This window comes from Otolemur garnettii, unplaced genomic scaffold (genome assembly GCF_000181295.1).
Source record: "Otolemur garnettii isolate 467f Iridium unplaced genomic scaffold, OtoGar3 scaffold00001, whole genome shotgun sequence".
NCBI classification, from domain to species: Eukaryota; Metazoa; Chordata; class Mammalia; order Primates; family Galagidae; genus Otolemur; species Otolemur garnettii.
Window position 1 is genome coordinate 69,485,911 of NW_003852396.1, and position 20,716 is coordinate 69,506,626.

A 20,716-nucleotide genomic window follows, 5' to 3' on the forward strand; every position below is an offset into this window, starting at 1 on the left:
TTTTTTTGGTTGCAGCCATCATTGTTGTTTGGCGGGCCTGGGCTGGATTTGAACCTGCCACCTTAGGTGTATGTGTCTGGCTCCTTAGCCACTTGAGCCACAGGCGCCAAGCTGATTTCTGGTTTTGTTATACTTTGTTCACAAAATAACTCTGTGTGATTTTTATTATTTTTAAATTTTTTAAGACTATATGGCCCCATAAAAAGTCCATCTTGATCGATGTTCTTTGTACACCTAAAAAGAGGGTACATTGTACAGTTTGGATTTAATGTTCTTTCTGTATCAGTTAGGTAAGGTTAGCTGCCTCAACACTTAAATGTTTAAACAGTATTTATTATGGGAGAGTAAACATCTTACTATTGTTAAGATCTGTAACTATTGCTACAAAGAATTTTTTGGAGAGACAAAGGAGTTTTACATTTGAGAAATTTTCAGAAAAGGAAAGCCAGCAATTCTCTGGCATCTAGAGGGCTTTTACTATTTCTACCTGAAGACAGACGACTAGACCAAATGACTTCCTGAGATCCCTTTGGGTGTATTGATTCTAAGGGATCAGAAGTGTGGGCAAACCCAAGCAATGCAATTCCATGTGGGAAAAGTACAAATCTTGTGTGCATAAAAAGCGTCACCTTCTTTTACTTTACTGTGAAACACAGACGGCATGTGCAAGGATCTGAGGATATTTGTAGGTGAGAGCCAACAGCGTGTAAGAAATTGAAGGAAGAGTATAGGAGCGATTTTAATGAAGGAACCAGAGCAGAATATGGTGACCTGGGGTCTATTGTGTTCATGATTCTGATGATGTTTCTACTGAGGCATACCAGTACAAGTGATGTAGATTTAGGCCCTAGAGTTCCAGCATGGTTTTCACCAATGTGAGGGCATCTGAGGCAGAGCTTATGTTAAAGGACTGGAAAAACTGATTTACAGAGACCATTTTAAAGCAACAGGCCCCATGGTTTGCTTAAGGAACGTAGAACAGAGACTGAAGGCCAGCTCACAGATTACACAGTTCCAAAGCCATGAGAAAGAAATTTAGGTCTAATATAAAAGGTAAGAGATGTAAGATAAATGAGGGGGGAGAACTATCTGGACTATTATTAACAGCTTAAAAATTGATGGTGAATTTCAGAATCTCTTTCTGGGAGGAAGTTATTAGAGCCACAACAGTGCTCTGTCCAGCCTTTGTGAAACCATAGGTGCACAAGTGATACTAACACTCTACACTGGGGTACACAGACAAAGCTGCTCACACACACTAGGTGTGACCCACCCCTGGTTCTCAGTGCTGATCAGGTGAGAGAATCAGATCTCCGCATGCCCATGACCCATTCCTGCCACCCCAATTGGAAAACTGTTAAATAGAAACACGGTGTTGGAATGTGAAGGGACATTAGAGATCATCTGTCACTTCAGACTTTATTGCTGAGGTTAGATGCAAAGCGGCTAAGTTTTTCTTCAAAGTGGTAAATATGCATTAAATATAACCCTTAAAAGGTGCACCCTAGCAAGTTCTTGAGAATGAAAGGCTAGATCATGTAGGAAAGGCCTTTTTCTTCCAGTGTCTGTGACCTTAGCACACAGACATTTTTGATCTGATGCCGGATGTCATTATTTATTTAATTGGAAGAAAAAAGAGAAGTTATTTGTCTATCTGGATGGGTCATATTCCCTGTTGGAAGGCAAGGGGGCTTTGGGAAATGTTCCATTCTCTCTCCAGCCCTGAAAGCAGGAGCAAGGAATGATCTTCTCTGGCCCTGCGTGTTTCTGACTTGTTTGACAAGCTCTGGTGAGCTACCAGATGTGGAAATTCTTTTCAGCCTGGGATAATTTATTTATCTGTTTATGTATTTTACCAGGAAAGTATCTATTGAGTCCTTGATACTCATTTGCGGGGAGCTCCTAGGGGAACAGTAGCAATGTATAATGTTACTCAAATGTTTGAGTCTTCCCCCACACCCCCAAGTCTGTCTGCTTTTATTTCAGACCTCAAGACCTGGAAAATAAAAAGCAACTCATTCTTCCTCCCCTCCCCTATCTTCAAGAGAGACAGCTTAAAACATGTGGCAGAACATGAGCCACAGAGACTTGGCTGCATGTATGAACCCATGAATTTATTTTTCCTTTCGTACTTTGATCCTCATTTCCAACCATAAAAATTATTATTATCATTTAAGTGTTGAACATTTTTTACCTGAGAGATATGAAATGCGCTTGGCTAGTGATATTCTTTTTAAAGTCGATACTGATGTGAGAATGGAGATTCACTAAGAGCAACACACAAAGTGCCGGGGCTCTGCCTTTTACAACCTGGGCATCCTGTTGGTGGTAGCATTGCTCAGACCTCTTGGGTGCTAATAAATGGTGAGAATTTATTTGTACTATTTTGTTCCCAATTCCCCAAGGTAATAGTGAATAGATACGCTCAAAGAATCCTGGGAAGGCAGCAAAATGGTATGGAATGCCCCAATTTTTTCATGAGAACAGAAAATCATCTTTGAGTAGGTTTTCCTAATGCAGGAACCACCAAAAAGGAAGGATGAGCTTGGTGTATGCAGTTGCACAGGGGAGTCACTGCAGATTGGTGTGACCAGAGTGGGGCTGTAATTGCGGTGAGTAGTGGAAGTGAGGTTGGTTAGGCAGCAGGGGGCCAGCCAATACACAGGCTGAGAGGCCAACTGAAAGTTTAAAGTGATTGGCAGGAAGGAGATGCTGTCGGTTTGTACAGAGGGGGCTTGGCTAAATAGAGAATTCTGGAGCCAAGAGTCTCTATCTAACATTTACATCTTAGACAGAATTAGTAAAATTTATAGCTGTCTCTATGTGCATCCAGGCAGAATAAGAGACTTCATATAGTCTGCAATTCTAAATAAACTGTCTTCTTTTTTTTTCTTTTCACTAAAATAAAAGATAGAAACAACCTATCCTAGCATTAACTTTATAATAACCTTTGTTAGTAGAGAACTTTAAAAAAATAAAAAAGAATAGGCTGTTCCTGTCCTACTGTTCAACCATCCCCAAGCCTTCTGCCGATGCAGGTGCCACAAATTCTGGGTCTTGGGAACAAATGAATGTAAAGCAAACCATGGCCTTGCTTCTCATAGCCTTGTGACTGTGATCCTTCTAATAGGAAATTAACTGCTTACCTCTCTGGCTTTAACCCCAAAGTCCTAAATATGAAAACTTGCCCAGATTCAGTGGGAATGCAGGAGGCTCTCTGTAGCAGTATTTTTCTTCGGGCCACGTGAACCCACTTATCTCATTCAACGTGGGCTCTTAGGTAGGCCTACCCTTTGAAATCTATCTAAGGCACTGAGAGACTCCAGTCTCACATAGCCAAGGCTAACATCATAGACAGGGAGCATCCCTAAGCGAGGACCTGAAATATAGGGCACACAGTGGCAGATGGATAGCATCATTATTGGCAGTGTCTCAGCCTTCAGTGAGAATCAGCACCTTAGATTTATATTCCTGACCTCTTGGTGACCCAGGTTCTTGAGCCTTCACAGGGTCTGACCTAGTAGTGACTGGAAAGTTGGGAATTAAAGGCTTTCTGTCTCCTATCTGGGTGATGGCATGCACCCGGAGCGCACCAGGGACCCAGTCCAGGAGTCAGTTCACATGGCTGCTGGTGTGCTGCAGGTGCTGAGATTCATGTGGGCCAGTCCTGTCTGGGGCATGTACAAAGTCAAAACTCGCCAAAGCTACTCGAGATCAGTTTGGGGGCCAGGTCTGACACTAAAGCTTTACAGTGTAACTGGAACTGTTTTGCAAAGCTGAGCTCTTTGAAAGCTGTACATTTCTTAGGCTTTATGTGTGCCTTCTTCTTTAAGTGTCTGAATAAGTTGATGGCTGTAAGCTCTCTTTGGGCCCTGTGTGTATATCTGAGCAAGTGACAGTTCCCTCTAAGTACCTGTCCTGAGCCTGGCTGTGATGTCAGTACAGTTTTCTCCATTTTTTCACTCTTTTGAAGTACCTGAAAAGTTGCCATTATAGATTCTGTTGTCTCCAGAAGAAAGATTGGGCCAAACAGCTCATCCTCATGAGTGTTCCCATCTGTGAGATACAGTCGGGGCTTCCCAGAGGAGATGCGAGGAAGACTGTGGTCAGAGGTGGGTCATTCTTTCTTAGAGGATTATCTCCCTGATGTATTTTCTGCATTGCTTCAGACTGTGTTTTTCAGCCTGTAGGAGAACTGAATAATCTGTTAGGTCTGCCCTATCTCCAGCTTGCATTGATTTACACCCCGAAGACTCACGGGACCTGGAGGGAAAATAGTCCATGTGTGCTGTGGCTGCGGCAAGTGCTGCTGAAAGAAGATCCAAAGTAGCCTGCCAGAAGCCCAGGGAGGTGCTGAGGGAAGCCGCACGGTGAAGTCTGACCTCTCGGAGCTTTTCTAAAGCACCCAGTCCCCACTGGAGAATAAGTCAAACAAATATTAAGGGAAGGAAATCAAATGTGTATGCTGAACATTGAAATAACATATAATAGTTGAAAAAAGCACCCAGTTGGGAATTATAATAGAGGGGCACGTTTTTCTTCCCCACTGAGCATTCTAAAACAGCAAGTCCAGAATTTGCTTACACAGCCATCAGTGAAGCATCAGGGTAGGGCTAGTGGCTCCCTGCCCCAGAGGAGGGTGCATCCTGCCTACTGGCACATCTGCCCGTCTGAGGGTCTCTCCTCACAGACTCCCATCCCAAGTAAGAGTGGCCAGTTGGTTTCAGTGTGGTTTCCATAGATGCTTGTTGGTGCCAGGCAGCCCTGGTAAGAAGGCACCCTCCTTCCCACATCCAGCCCTGTGTGCCCACCTCTGCCTCCCCGTCTGTGCCCCAGCATCTTGGCCTGTCTGCTGGATTTTGTACCTCTGTGCCTCCAGTACCAAAGCTTATAATGTAGGATAGTTATTTTAAAGAGGTCTTGGTACACTGGATGGTTTAAAGAATGCACTTCCTCCCACCCTCATTCAAAAGGAGATACCTGCAGTAATACTCCCAACCGTGAAAGGATCCATATGTTTGAGGGTTATTGTTCTAAAAGCTGCCTGTTGTCTCATTGGGATTGATTACAGGGGAACTTTGCTGCTTCAGGAATTCAGAGCTTCAGAATTTGGCTTATGGTTTGGGGATACAGGGAATTTGCTGTCATGGGCTGCTTATCTGCCTTTATTGTGACAGGCAGGACTTGGCTCAGGGCCAGGACAAACAGAAGCCAGAGCAGCACCCAGACCGAACTCACCAGCTCCTGCAGAAGGGCATCTCCCCTAGTTCTCAGAGGAAAGCTCCGTGTTGTTCCTCTTGAATGCACACGGTAAAATTGTCCTACTGCTTGCCGAATCATGAGACAATGGCTGGTGATTGCTATTTTGATAGACATAGTAACTACACATTTGGAGAGAAAAAAGAAAGAAAAGTTAAGGGACCAGAGTAGTCCCTGACCATAGAAATGTCACAGCTGTGAAATGAGTAAGCAAGATAAACTAATCAGTGTGGATTTACAGTTCATCTCCCAGATCGTATTTATTTCTTAGTGTTTGAAAATCGGTGCCTAGTGTTCACATTAATCATGATTGCAGTATACTTGCTACTGTCTGTTGGCTGGTTTAAATCAAGAGTTGGCAACCTTTACAAGTAATATTTCTAGATTCTCACTAGCCTTTGGGCTGGGCTGAAGATTTGAGGGGTTGGGTGGAGGTCACGACCACATGTTGACACCCTGCTCTTGGAGAGGGAAGGAAGAGGCTAACTTCTTATAAGCAGGGCCACTAATTACATCCATGGCAGACGAGATCTGGGCTTGATTGAAACAAATTCCCTCTAGTATAGTCGGTTCAGTCAGGGATTGTGCCTGCCTTGTTATACTGTATGCCTAAGTGCTTGGCACATGGTAGCTGCTCAGTAAGTATTTATTCACTGAATGAATTTTATGTGTTTGGACATTGCAGTTATTTTTATAAATGTATACTTGGTATGAGTAGAATTCTAAGCAGTTCAAAATAAAATGATTCTGTATTCCATATTCAGTGAAAGAATCCAGGTCTTCTTCTTGCTGGCCTGCTCAACAGATGCTGCCAAAAGATTGCACATTGATAGACAGAAGTTAAATCTTGACCTGAACTTCACACCCCATGCAAAAATTAACTGAGAATGAATCACAGACTTAAATGTAAAACATAAAACCATAAAACTTTTAGGAAAAAACTTAAGGAGAAAATCTTCAGTATCTAGGGCCAGGAAAAGAGTTGGTTTTTAGACTTAACACAAAATGCACTATCCATAAAAGGGAAATTTGATAAATTGAATGAACCTCATCAAAATTAAAAACTTCTTGCTCGGAGAAAGGCTTTGTGAAGAAGATGAAAAGGTAAACTGCAGTCTGAGAAATGCTTGCAAACCATACATTCAACAAGATTAAATATCTAGAATATATTTTTTAAAACCCTCAAAACTGAACAGTAAAAAGTAATCTCTTTAGAAAATGGGCAAAGAACACAAATAGACTTTTCACTGATAAAGATATACAGATGGCAAATAAGCACTTAAAAAGATGTTTGACATCATTTTAGGGAAATGCGAAAATAAAACCACAATGAAATGTCATTACACACCTGTCAGAATGGCAAAAAAATAAAGTGACAACAGTGAGTGCTGATGAGGATACAGAGAAACCGGATCACGCGTACATTGCTGCAGGGAATGTAAAATGGTACAGCCGTTCTAGAAAACGGTTTTGGTGGTTTCTTATACAATTAAACATGCAACTACCATGCTACCATTACCCAGCAATTGCAGACTTGGGCATTTATCCCGGAGAAAGAAAACTTATACTCACATGAACTCCTGAATGTGGATGTCTATAGCAGCTTTATTTTTAATTTCCAAATACTTCAATCAGCCCAGATGTCCTTCAGTGGGCAAATGGCTAAAGAAGCCATGGGACATACATACCGTGGAGTATTACTCAGCAATGAAAAGGAATAAACTATTGCTAGACAACGGCCTGGGTGAAACTCTAGGAAATTATGCCAAGTGAAAAAAGCGAATCCCAAAAGCTTACATACTATATGATTTCATTTATATAACCTTCCTGAAATGACAAGGTTATCAAAATAGAACAGACCAGTGGTTGCCAGGAGTGAGAAACAAGGAGAGAGGGCAATTGGATCTTAACACATCAACAGGGAGGACCCCTGTGGTTATGAACATGCTTTGTACCTTGATTCCATCGGTGTCCATATCATGTTACAGCCTCAGCATAGTTTTGCAACATATTGCCATAGGGGAAATTGGGTGCAGGGTGCCTAGGGTCTCTGCGTTATTTCTTACAACTGCATGTGAATCTATAATCACCTCAAAATCAAGTATTTAATTTAAAAATGTTGGGGGCTCAGTAAGTATCTGTGAGTCACATGCATAAATGGGTTAATAAAGTAAAACTACTCTCATCTCTCCCTCCCTAATCTGGTATGACTTTAGCTTGCTATTGGATTGCCTTTCTAGAACTTGACATCAGGTTTAAAGATAGATGGAAAATCTTTGCATATATACTTTTAATGCTGTTGAGGACATCGTAGAAAACAAAGGTGATTGGCCAGTTTTCCACCAGCTTCCCTGACTGCAAGCAATGGAAGTCACCACGGCGGCTGCTTGAAGTGGGGAGAGTATATGTTCCCCTTGCTGGACAGAGCTAATCTCTTTGATCCCTAGTCATTTAAAATGAGCCTCACCAAAATCAACTTGAAATTTTGAAGACTTAATAATGGTTATAAGAATCTAAAGTTTCTGTTTGCACTTGTATAGGATTTAAAGAGAACAGCAATTTGGCTTATGATCACTATTCTTTTAACTTCATTAAACAATCTCCTGAGATCAGACTTAAAAATAGAATGGCCCACACTGGAATTGAGGTCATGGAAATAAAAATGATTTCATGTTTAGTGGGTCTTAAGGAGCACAAAATTAGAAAACCCATGACCTGCTCCTGGCCCATCTCTTCCTCCTCTGACTCAAAGCTCTCCTTCCCTTCTTTATTATTTCCCAAGAGATTCATTGTCTCATGAAAAATAGTAGTTGGGTTTAATCTTTCATTTAGCGGCCTTTTGCTTGCATTTCCTCTCTGCCCCAGAGCCTCACAGATTACGAGATTCCAATAGGCCCTCAGATGTCAGATGTGGAATCTCGCTCGCTTGCTACACAGCTGACAGGAGTTCCTTCTTTTAATGATGTGAGCATGTGGCTTTCTTTGCTAAATGGAAACCACATTTCACAGAGAGCCTCTAACGTAGAAGATGAGGACTGATGGGAGCTATGGGTTTTGTCGTGTTCCACACCCCATCCCAGTCTCAGCCTGGTTGTTCATTGGGCACCTGTGGCTCTTACCATATCTGCCACTGGCAGCACAGAGCCAAAACAACACTGACCCTGAATGTGGTTTTGAACACTGTAATGCAACTTCTTTGTTTTACAGGTGAGGGACTGAGCTTGGGAAGATGAGGTACTTTTTTACAATTGAAATAGTGAGAATATGATTTCTCATACGACAGAGGACTGCACTAGGGAGTTAGGGCCAGTTTAGTCTTAACCTAGTAGTGTAACCTTGGGAGAGCTATTTCCTTTCCATGTCTCAGTTTCTTATCTGTACAGTGAGGGAATTGGTTGGAATTGTCTCTGCCTTTGAAATGATCTCTGAGGTTGCAGCTCTCTGAGATAGCTTAGGCCTGGGTAGTCAGCTCCGACAGCCGAGGTGTGAGTCTTCTCCTTACCCCCCACAGAAGAGTGAGTTGGGACCCGCCTAGGAGTGAGCCAGATGTTTAAAAGCCACTTCTTTGGCAGTGTCTTCCTAATAGTGGGAACCACTGAGAGATTTACTAGCACACATTCTTCTCCCAACTGTGGCCAACGCCAGTCTATGTCTTTGCCCCATCACTGCCCCTGTCCTGAAGAAAGAACTCGACAGGACCAGGGTGCCCAGCACAAGCCAGACTGGAGCTTTCCCACAGTCCTGGTCTTCCCGCTTGGCTTATTGTAAGCAGAGCCCTGCCTTCAGCTGGAAAGGTTCCTCCGGCAAACTGAAGTGATCTAACAGGTACATCTTAACACATCATGCAGCTCCTCGGAGTATTTGTCAAACACCCAGCATTAGGGAACCTTCGGTGACAATTTCTGAGCTCCTCTGCTCTAGACATTTGGCATCAGCATTGGATGAGCAAAGGCTCTTTGGCTTTTTGCATAGTACCCCCTTGGCAAAAACTGCTACCAATGTAATTAAAATAACAAGCTAAAAATGAAGCCAATCACTCTCTCCGTTCCACTTCATTTCCGGAAATTCTAAATATAAAAGGTGAGCTGTGTTCCCAGAGAGCTGCAAGTGAATCCTAAAACTGGCTCTCTGTTGGAAACCGGTTTAGAATTGGAAGTCAGCCAGCTGCCCCCTTTCCCATCTAAGCAGCATGTAAGTCAGAGCCTTAGAGGGCAAAGGCCATTATTTCAAAGACATTTGCATGGTGGGTTCCTCGCAGCTCTGTCTTGACTGGCCCAGGCATCTGACCACAGCGTTTGAGCAGGTTCAGAGTTCTGCCCCACACTGATGGTCAGGGATTGACCAAACTCAGGGGATGACGGTCTGTGTAAGGAAAGAAATGAAGGCTTTGCCCCGTGCCGTGCGCCTTGGATACATGCATTGCCCATTTCCTCACCACTTCTTAGTCCACGTCTTGGCTCACCAGTCCTGACAGGTTGCTCATGCAGTAGCCATATCCCTGTGGAACTCTGCCTTTGAGAGTATGATGACTGGAGCAGCCTCTTCAGAGAGTGACTTTTCGCCTATTGCTGACCCGTGATTTCATAATTGTACATTCCAGATGGGCACCACCTGTTGTTACACCTTCCCCTTCCTCCCCCTGTCTATTTCCTGAATCTGACTGTGGTTAGCACACACCCTGAGTTTAAAATGCACCCTCTAAGCTGGCTTAGCGTGTAGTGCATTATCCTCTTTTTAGGAACATTTATTGAGTACCCATATGTGTATGGCATTTTAAACAAAGTTAAATAATGCAGGCTATGCTATTTAGAAACTTAAAAGTTGAAACAGATCACAGTTGATGGGTTAGTTCTTTGGGAACAGGTCAGTGAGGAGGAAGATAAAAGATTTCAGCTCCAAAAGAACATTAGAGGTCACTTAATCCAACCCCTCATTTTGCAGATGGAAAAATAAAAGCAGGACACCTTTAATGGGTCAATACACAACTCCTCAGTGGCAGAGCTAGTCCTGGGTCTCCTTTTAGCCAGGTGCCCCTGCTGCCCTTTCTGTGGGGTACAGGAGTCAGTGCAGGCTTCCTCCTGTGAGCTTTTAAACAAAGGTAGGTGCCCTTGGTTTGATCCTGTAGTATTGGGGAAGCCCTCAAAGATCTTGGGAGATTTAAAAAAAGATGTAAAACTTTGAAAATGGCCAAGTAGGCACAGCTGGGACTGGAGAGGGAAGAAAATTTCCATAATCAGGTTAAGAAATGTTTAGGACCAAGATTATGAAAATGAGAATGCAAAAAAGAAAGAGGATAGTGTTACATGTACGTGGTCACAGTCCATTCTAATAATGGTGTGGAGTTGCCCCAAAGGGAGGGACCATCCAAATTATTGCCAGTTTCTAACCAAGGTACAGAGTGCATTATAACAGAGATAGGCTTCTGTCTTCAGAGATGTGGGTGGTTAAACATAGATGAGGGCCTTATACGTGAAGGACTTCGAGGGTGTAGACAAACAGTTTAATAATGACTTTGTGATTTGAACCAAACTATGGCAGCACTAGTGCTGGGACGCCAGGGATGTAATGTGAAGTTTCAGATGCCTACACTGCAATATATAGAGGCATCTGGCAGTAATGACAAAAGGCTGACCCCAGAACGTTTCTCTGAGGTAAAAAGAAAAAAAAGTTGAATTGGAGTGAGGGGTGGATGAGGAGAGGGGGTGAAGTTCTTGTTCTTCTGGCTGGGAAAATGCTTTACTATATACATAATCGACTTCGTACTACACTAGGGCTCGATTAGAGAGGGCCCATCCCACTTTCTTTCACTCTGTTTTGATCCTATAGTCAGCTGCAGAGTTATAGATGAAGTGACAAGGATGGTATCTTGATTGTATCCAGCTGCTCAGAATCAGTCAAGGGCAGAGAGGCCCCACATAAGGAACGGCGCTCACCAAAGGCTCCAGAGGAATCTGAAATTCAGGACACCTCTGATGCCTTCTGGAGCTGCAGAGTTTAGCTTTCTGTGACCCAGTGTCTCCAAATTAGGTCCCTGAGAGAAGTCAAATAAGTGACTTCAGCTGACAGTAAGAGGACTGAAATTTTAACACCATTTGACCCTAAACTTGAGCCAATAACATTATTATGGCTGCAAACAGGGAGCTTATAACAAAGAGTCCCTAGGGAAAGTGATTTGCACTCCCTTTGCATGGAGTAGAGAGCTGTACTGACCCAAAGTAAATGAGGAAAAGCAAAGTGGGGTCAGCTGAATTGGAAGTCCTTCTTCCCAGGCCCTGCCCCTTTCTCTGCACCTTGCCCATGCCTGCCATTTAGTTATGTGTGCTTGGGGCCTTTCAGAAATCCCTGTACCCCACAAAGGTGAATCAGTGATCATGGCATTGGTGCGACTTAAACAGGCAGGGGCTTGGTGCTGAGAAAAGGAAGCTGGCAGTGCATGGAACGGCATCTGCCTGGGCCCACAAACCAAATAGAAGTTACGGCTCACATACTGTGTTGCTGCTTAGGGCTCTATAAAACTGTAATAGTATCATATTATTTTAATGTGCTGAAATACAAACCCCAGAGTAGAGAGAACACAGTAGCAGTGGCATTCCACATCTGAGAAAATGTTTGACATGGATTCATTTGTCTACAGCTATTATGATGATGCCTGTGGCCAATTAACCCTGTTGGTTACAACATGGTGTTAATGAAGCCAAGGTTGTGGGTTTGAGAGTCCTGTTAGGTGATCTGGTTTTACACAAATGAAAGCTCTTTTACCCCAGCCACACCCAAGAGCTAGGTCAGACATCTCATAAAAGCACAGTAGAGGTGATCATAAGGCGGCCTGGGGAGGGTAGTGTGATGACTCAGCAGATACCCCCTTACCCACTTCTGGAAAAGCAATTTGAGACGTGTGCTTTAGGGGTGGCAGGTTAGTATGATGTTCTTCACACACAACATTACTATTAATGGTAATGGTTGATCAACGCTGTTGTAGGTTTCCTTCCAGAATTAAAGAGTATACTGGCTCTGGCTGTGAAGAAAAGAAAAGGGTCTTTGGTCCCCTGTCATCCTCAGCTCTTTACTTAATGCTGAGATTCTGCCCATTCACGCATTCAGCAAGTGTGTGTGGTATGCTGTTGTGGACCAGGCACTGTTCTTTGTGCTTGGGATACATGAATAAGGCAGTCTCTGTCTTCTTCGTGTGTTTGTTTTATTTTATTTTTTAGAAACAGAGTCTCACTTTATTGCCCTTGGTAGAGTGCCGTGGTGTCGCAGCTCATAGCTACCTCCAACTCCTGGGCTTAGGCGATTCTCTTGCCTCAGCCTCCCGAGTAGCTGGGACTACAGGCACCCGCCACAACACCTGGCTATTTTTTTGTTGTTGTTGCAGTTTGGCCAGGGCTGGGTTCAAACCCACCAACCTCAGTAATCAGGTGGCACCCCACCCATTGAGCCACAAGGAAGAGTTTAGAAAAGGGAATGAGGCCTAGGAATGAACCCCTAGGAACTCCACCATTTAGAAGTCTGGTAAGCAAGAGAGATGGTGAAGAGGCACCCTGAGCAACCAGCAGATGGTCAGTGCTCCTTAGTGGTGTGGGCTTCCTCTCTTTTGAGGTTAAACTAAATTATACAGAAATACATGGGGAAAGGGATTGGAAATACTTCACCCCTGCTATCCCGTTTCTGTTTAATCCAATAAAACTATATCTAAGAACCTTTCCAAGCATAGCGATCAAGTATTTGTTTTCAGTATGTTACAGATTATAGAATCAGAGAAATCTTCTGTAACCTTAGGCTGTCAGCGGGTATATGCTGAGGAGAAATACATGCTTTTTTAAAGAAATGGAGATTATACATTTTCATAACCACCAATTCAATACAAATCAGGGCAGCTGAGTTGCAGGGTTCCATATATTCTTCATTTGTGCATTCATTAAGAATCGAACCTATTCCATTAATCATATCTTAAGAGATTACCTACTTTGGCTCAACTCAGTAAGAGCCAAAACTCACACTACTTAAAATTTCCAAGCATGTGCAGGAGGATTTGGAAGAAATCAGAATCAGCATCTGTCTCTGAATATTGGCAGAACAGCTAGCTTCTGTTTAGTCTAATATCCTCAGAAGCCGCGTATACCGTTCTTAGGTTGTAATGACTTGGACCTAGGGAGCATGTTGATATCTATTTGGATAACTCGGCACTAGGACTGGTTGTCTGATATGGGAATTGATTATTCACGCACTTCTGTCCTTAGGTCTGGCGGGAATTTCCTGACCGCTTGGTGGGTTACCCAGGTCGTCTGCATCTCTGGGACCATGAGATGAGTAAGTGGAAGTATGAGTCGGAGTGGACTAACGAGGTGTCCATGGTGCTCACGGGAGCAGCTTTTTATCACAAGGTAAGAGAGGTCAGGCTTGGGGCAAGTGGTTCTGGGCTGACCAAACTGAAAGTATGACACACATTTTATTTGGCCCCATTGAATTTTCCATACCTGCTGCTGAGTTAAGGAAAAATGGTTCTACTCAGAGGGCTTAGAAAAGCCATGTGGTGAGATAGTCTATTAAAAATAAAGCTTTTGTTTTGCTACTCATTAAAATAATACATTCCCATAGTGGGAAATACGAGAATTTAACAGAATAAAATTAAGAAAAATTACCTGTAATCCTATCATGTAGAGATAGCTATTATTATATTTAGATGTTTTTTCAGTTGCCTTTTCTTTATTTGCCTATTCACCTATTTGCCTATTTGAATATTCACAGTTGTAAATATTCTTATGAGCCTACTTTTCTTATGTGTTATACTGTGAGCATTTCCTCATGTCAGTAACATTTCTTTATAAACCATTACTTCTTAGAATAATTACTAAAATGCCCTTGTATTAATGCTCTATAAGTCATGCGTAATTATTTCTCTATCATTGGATATTTAAGTTTCTAATTTTTTGCTATCTCAGATAATGCTTAATATCTAATGCTTAAGTAGTGATAAATGTCTTTTTTTATAACTGCCTTTACTCACGACCATTGTGTTAGAATTCTGGAAATAGAATTGTTATATTAAAGGGAATGAATATTTGGAGGACTTGGGGGATTATATATGTTGGTTTCAGTATTCTTTGTGCCAATTTAAAATCTCACTAGCAAAATATAAAATTAACTTTTTTACCATTCCATTTTCTGTGTGAAATATATACACACACACACACACACATATATATATGTTTACACCCATACATATAAGTAAAAACTTAGCTATTCTGGTAAGTAAAAATTAATCTTATTGTTTTACCTTTGATTTGATCATGAGTAAAGTTGAAATTCTTTTTGTTTATTTTTTATTCCTTATATTTTCTCTTTTCTAAGAATCATTCCTTCATGTTTTTGACTCTTTTTCTTTAAATAATGAGAGATTGGATAATATGCATTTGATTTCAGAATATACAATTTGATGGTAGAATGCTCCCTAGAAGTCTATGGTTTACTTGAACAATAACTAGTTTGTTGTCCACAGGAGGCTAAGGTCAGTATAGGAGAGAGATCTGTTCAACTCAGCACTGTAAATTTGATTTATCTATGTGTCAACTGATTATTGTTAGCTCAGCACTACTGTCTTTGTGCTCTAGACCTAGAAATAGGTTTTTGTTCTTAGCAAAAAAAATTTCCAAAAGCTAAGGTTTGTAATTCTTAGGGTTTTTGATAGTAGGTTGTGTACACTTTGATTTTTGACCCATTAATTTCTATATCATACATGTGGGTTATGGTAGTTTCAGAATTGCCTCATTTTTGTTCTGTTTTAAAAAGCACTTACCTTTAAAAAAGAATGACCGTATTAAAGATGCTTAGTCACTTGACCAAACACATTCTAACATTCCCTTTTTTCCCTTTCTATCGATACAGTCTTGTGATTAATCTTAAGGGCGAAAACTTGTCCCCTTGCCAGGGCTACATTGCCTCTCACATTAGCCAAAGGGAACTGCTATTTGAATGTTTCTTCTCTTGGTTTTACCTGACAGTATTTCAATTACCTATACACATACAAAATGCCTGGGGATATCAAGAACTGGGTGGATGCTCATATGAACTGTGAAGACATCGCCATGAATTTCCTGGTGGCTAACGTCACAGGGAAAGCTGTCATCAAGGTAGGAGGCTCTGCCACTTACTTGCTTTATGATTTGGGGCATGTGTCTATTCTGTGGTCCTAAGAAGTTCTTTCCACTATAATGAATAATTGAACTAGATGAACTTTAATTTCCCTTTCAGTTCAGTATTCTGAGATTGATGCTGTCCTGTTAGAAAGCTAATTTTTTATACAGTTTCTTTAGTTACAGTTTTTAACCTTCAGTATAATAGATAGAGGCTATGATGATAGATTTATGAGTCACATTTTAAGAAAAAATTTAATTTTATTCTCAAAGCTGATCAATGATTAGGATGCATTTTACCTCTTAAGGTAACAGGAGTTTTATTTTTATTTACATTGAGAAGGTTGTATGCCTTGTACAATTATGTAACTGTAGTTGTTCTAACCCCTATTTTTAAATATCAATTACCAGTTTTTAAAAGTACATATTAAAAGCTGAGAATACATAAAGATCCTATGGGAGGTCATCTGTAAAGGTGTCTGTTAATTCTTAAAATTTATACTTTGTTCAATAAGATCCCTAGCTATATAGGGAAAGTACATTTCTTTGTATAGGTAGAATCATCTTGACCTTTTTTTCCTTCTGGATTAGAATTTCTTGTGTAAAAATGCCAGATTCCTTTATGAATCTGCCTCAAATGGCTAGATTATGAGGGGAGTTTATGCTGGAAGCATAATATGACATTCTCCACTGATCACTCAGTGATGAGAGAAGTCAGATTAAACCAAACTGACTAAGGCAAGAGAAAATACATTATCCGTGCTCACCAAACTTGCCCTAAATCTCTACTCTATCCCCTAACTCTGAATAACTCAGTGAACAACTGACTTCAAGGAAAATTGAAGAATGTAAATTGCAAGGGTTGCTTTACGGGACCACCCCCTAAATTCCAGGTTTGTTTTTCAGCATGTTTTTAGCTGTGGTTATGTACCCTGGACAGTAATTCTCAGAGTTTCTTTGCTTCTTAGCCTAGCTTTATTATCTAGCTTTTGTCCCCTCCATCCCTTTTCACTGTCACGATAGCAGTCTCACCTAAATTTGCTAGAAAGATCACTAGAAACAGAATTCGGGAGGGTGGTGAGGAGTCAGAGGAAGAGGATTCAGATTGTGAGGAACTACTGGATTTTTTTCCTGACTCCAGGGAATTGCAGAATAACCTGGCATCTTCACAAGCATGATGCTGCTCATAGCAGTTGCCATTAGCTGTAAGGAGGAGAAAGAGTGCCTGTTGGAACTAAGGTTACGGTGAAAGTTATGGGAAGCTGTATTTCATCGCCCTTATGGCTGCAAGAACAAATGGTGTTTATACAAGGACCTTGGCAGTGAGAAAACAGTCATTAAACAGGAATTAAGGAGCTTGTCATCACCACTTCTTTCCAGTTACAGAAGGCAAAACCCCTCCAAGCCTTTTTATTGGGCCCTTGTGAGTTCTGCTGTTGGCTGAGCCAGACAGAATTGAATGGAGGAATGGCAAGGTGTGTGCGTGCGTGTGTGTGTGTGTGTGTGTGTGTACACATGTGTGTGCGCAGCATCTCAGCTTACAGCACAAGCATGCAGAATGGTATCACAGCATGATTTTATTGTCTTTGGCATTGACATCCAGGTATATTTTTGTCCTGTCCTGGCAGGTAACTCCGCGAAAGAAATTCAAGTGTCCTGAGTGCACAGCCATTGATGGGCTTTCACTAGACCAGACACACATGGTGGAGAGGTGAGTGAGCCTCCAACTAAAAGTCTGCCCTAGCCTCTGATCTCCATTTCCTGCCTTGGGCCTTGTTTATGGGACTTTGTTGGAGATATAAGGATAGCAGCTGGTAGCCGTAGTCACCTCCATTTGCACTGTGGGAATTGGGTTAGTTCAAGCCCAGGTCACCCAAAGAATTAATTTGGAATGCTACTCACTCAATTTGTAATGGCTGGAAGGGTCTTAAAAATATAGCTGGCCTTAAGCTCCAGAAGCCAGATTCTCCATGTGAACTAAGCAGTTAACCATCTACCGTCATTTGAGTGGAAGCTAGTTAATTCCAAGGAAATACTGGATTGTTTTTCAGGGTAATATCTTCATGTTATATAGTAAAAGCTTGATTAGGAAGAATTAAACCAAACCCACCAGAGACAAATTACCTTTGCTGACACTACTGAAATGCCTGCCAAGAAACAAGATCGAAAGCAAAACTCTTAATGTTACAGAGAGGCAGGTGCAGCTCTGAAATACTGCCTTTATTTCATTTCAGCCAGTTACTCAATAAGCACACCTTTGTGTGGAATGTAGTCCTAGGCCTGCAGGTGACTAGGTGTGTGTCTTAAGACTCTTGTAATCTTGTACTAGACCTAATAGTTCTCGCCTGTACCCCCAAAGTCCCTAAGCTTCAAAGTACCTGAATGATATCTAATTCTTTCAAGTGGCAGCTTCTCACACAGCTATCAAGCAATAGTACGATTGTCAAAAGACAAAATACACTCAGAGAATGTTATAGCAGCCCTTTAAAATGAGGTATCTAATTCATGTGTCCACAGATCTCCTGTGCATCTCCTTGCATGATTTTTTTCTGGAATGTATCTGCTATATTAAAATCCTTCAAAACTGGAGGATTTTTTATACGGAAAGTTGTTTCAGTTGGCGTGAATTCTTCTATAATGTTTTATTCCTTCTTACTCTCTAAATAATCTCTTTATCTCTTTCATATGTAAACGTCTTACCCAATGACATGACTTTTACCAACTGTTGATGTGAAATAGTGTATAACACTGTCATGGTATTGGCAGTGTCTGCCACTGGTGTCCTAAGTAGCACATAGTTAACGGTAGTGACATTAACTGTCATGGCGCATTTGGAAGAGACCTCACTTGTACTTCTGTTGGAGTACATGACATTTTTATTAAGCCTCCCCCCGTTCTCTGTGTTTGGGGAGACTTCCTAACAGTAAGCTAAGTGGTTATTGATTGGGCTAGGAATAGATGGTTCAGGAAAGGAAGTGTAGGGAGAAAAGTTGACCTGATAATGGCCTTCAAGTTCATGGTGAGACTAAACAACTCTTCTCTAGCACCACTGAGATCATAATAAATGTAAAGAGATTTAAAAAGCAGTGAGGGGGATTTAACTTAGGTATAATTATTATTGAACATGGAAGAAAATAAAGGAAGTCTTCCTCTTTGGAAGAGAGTTTTGAAATAGAATAGACAACTGCCTAGAGGTTGTTACACTTGAATCAGATTATATCAGAGTTTATAATTATCAGTAAAAACAACATATATATCTATATAAACACATATGTGTATGTACACAAACATACATTTATATACATATAAATCATAATCCAAAGCTATTTTTGATAAGTGTCTTGAGCAAGACTCAAAGAGTTATAATTGATTAGGTAAAAGAGAAATAACTTCTTGGTAGATTGATTATTAAGAATAATTTTACAAAAGAGGTAACACTTGAAGTGAGCCTTCAAAAATCACTAGGATCCCAGCCAGTAAATCTCTGGGCAAGAAGAGGGATTCTAGGCAGGGGGAACTAGATGATCTGTCAAAGGTGCTTGATCAGCAAGTCCAAAGTTTATTTGGCAAGCAACAAGGAGTCCAGCTTGGCTAGAGCATAGAATGCTAGTCTGTTAATGCCAGACTGCAAAGGGCTTTGAGTTCCCAATTAAGCAGCTTGAACTTTTTCCTCCAGGCTCTGTAAAGCATAGAAGGTTTGTGAACAGGAGACTAGCTTGATCAAAGTATCACTTTGAGATTAATTTGGAAATAGTGCAGAGGATGGAATGAAGGGTGAAAAGATTAAAGAAAGAAGACCATTAAACTAAGCTCAGTGTGAAAAGGAAGGAACACATTAAATTATAAGAGATTTATTTTCCAGAGGAAGATATGTCAGGACTTGGTTTCCAACTGAATAGATGTGAGAAGGTTATGGAAGAGTTGGAGGAGTTGGCAGAGATAATGTGGAGATTTTGAGTCAACAGTAATTACACCTTTAACGGTGTAAATGACATAGTGAGGAGGACATGCTAATTAGGGGACGGTTTAGGTGAGCCTTTTAATTAATGAGGCGAGGAGGAGACTTTAAGTGGTGAAGCTGGAAAACAATAAGGTAGATGGTTTGGGGATCTTGACTTTCTATGAGATGAGTGTATCTGGATGTGGAATTAGAACTTAGAAGTTTGGTATCTACGGGAGGTTGGTTGCAGGACCTCTTGAGGATACCAAAATCCACAGATGCTCAAGTCCCTTATATAAAATAGCATAAGATCTGCACATAACCTTTGCATATTCTTCCGTATGCCTTAAATCATCTCTAGATTATTTGTAATACCTAATATAATGTATAGTTGTTATATGGTATTGTTTAGGGAATAATGACAAGGAAAGGACAGTACATGTTCAGCACAGATGCAGGTTTTCCCCGAAAATATTTCTGATCTACAATAGGTTGAATCCACAGATGCAGAGCCCATAGATACAGAGCACCTGGAAGTCATCTGCCCAGAGATAGCAGGTGGCTGAAGAAAAGAAAGGGCAGAATCTTGAGAAATTCTGACATTTGGAAGGCAGAGGAACTAAAAAGACAGAAGCAATCACTGGAGAGCCCGGGAAAAATAGTCATATACGGTGCTCAGAAGTAAGGGAGCTATGAGGAACATGCAGACTGGGAGTGTGTCTTAAATGGCTGTTAGTAACCTTTACAAAAAGTAATAACCAGTTTTAGTTACATACCTGTAGTCCCAGCTACTCAGGAGGCTGAAGTAGGAGGATTGCTTGAGCCTGGGAGTTGGAGGCTGCATTGAGCTAGGATCTCACCACTGCACACTGGCCTGTCTTGACAGAGCAAGACCCATCTCTGAATAATAATAGCAACAACAATAATAATAGTAATAGTAGTGGTAATGGGATAAAGTAATAAAGCCAAAAGGTCATAGAGTACAAGTCAGTGGTGAGGAAGTAAAGTTAATGGATTAAATTACCCTCAGGAGAAATTTAATAAGGAAATCAATCCTGAAATAAATCAGCAAATGTGAGCAGAACTATTTGGATTAAAGATTGAGCCACTAGGCCAGGTACAGGGTCTCATGCCTGTAATCCTAGCAGTCTGGGAGACTAAGGTGGGTAGATTGCTTGAGCTCAGGAGTTTGAGACCAGCTTGAGCAAGAGTGAAACCCCATCTCTACCAAAAACAGAAAAATTAGCTGGACATTGTGGTGGGCAATGGTAGTTCCAACTCCTCAGTAGGGTGAGGCAAAAGGATTGCTCGAGCTTAAGAATTTGAGGTTGCTCTGAGCTGTAACACCGTGGCACTTCCCCAGGCCACAGTGTGACTCTGTCTC

At 41.4% G+C, this 20,716-nt stretch overlaps 1 protein-coding gene across 1 annotated transcript in view; it reads left to right on the forward strand.

Annotated features, from left to right (window-relative positions):
- Positions 1 to 20,716, forward strand: part of EXT2 (exostosin glycosyltransferase 2) — a 147,740-nt gene that overhangs the window by 121,171 nt on the left and 5,853 nt on the right. The window contains exons 11-13 of the mRNA XM_003781248.2: positions 13,500 to 13,643; positions 15,261 to 15,389; positions 17,021 to 17,103. Of these exons, the coding sequence (XP_003781296.1) occupies positions 13,500 to 13,643; positions 15,261 to 15,389; positions 17,021 to 17,103 (356 nt within the window). The remainder of the gene's footprint in view (positions 1 to 13,499; positions 13,644 to 15,260; positions 15,390 to 17,020; positions 17,104 to 20,716) is intronic.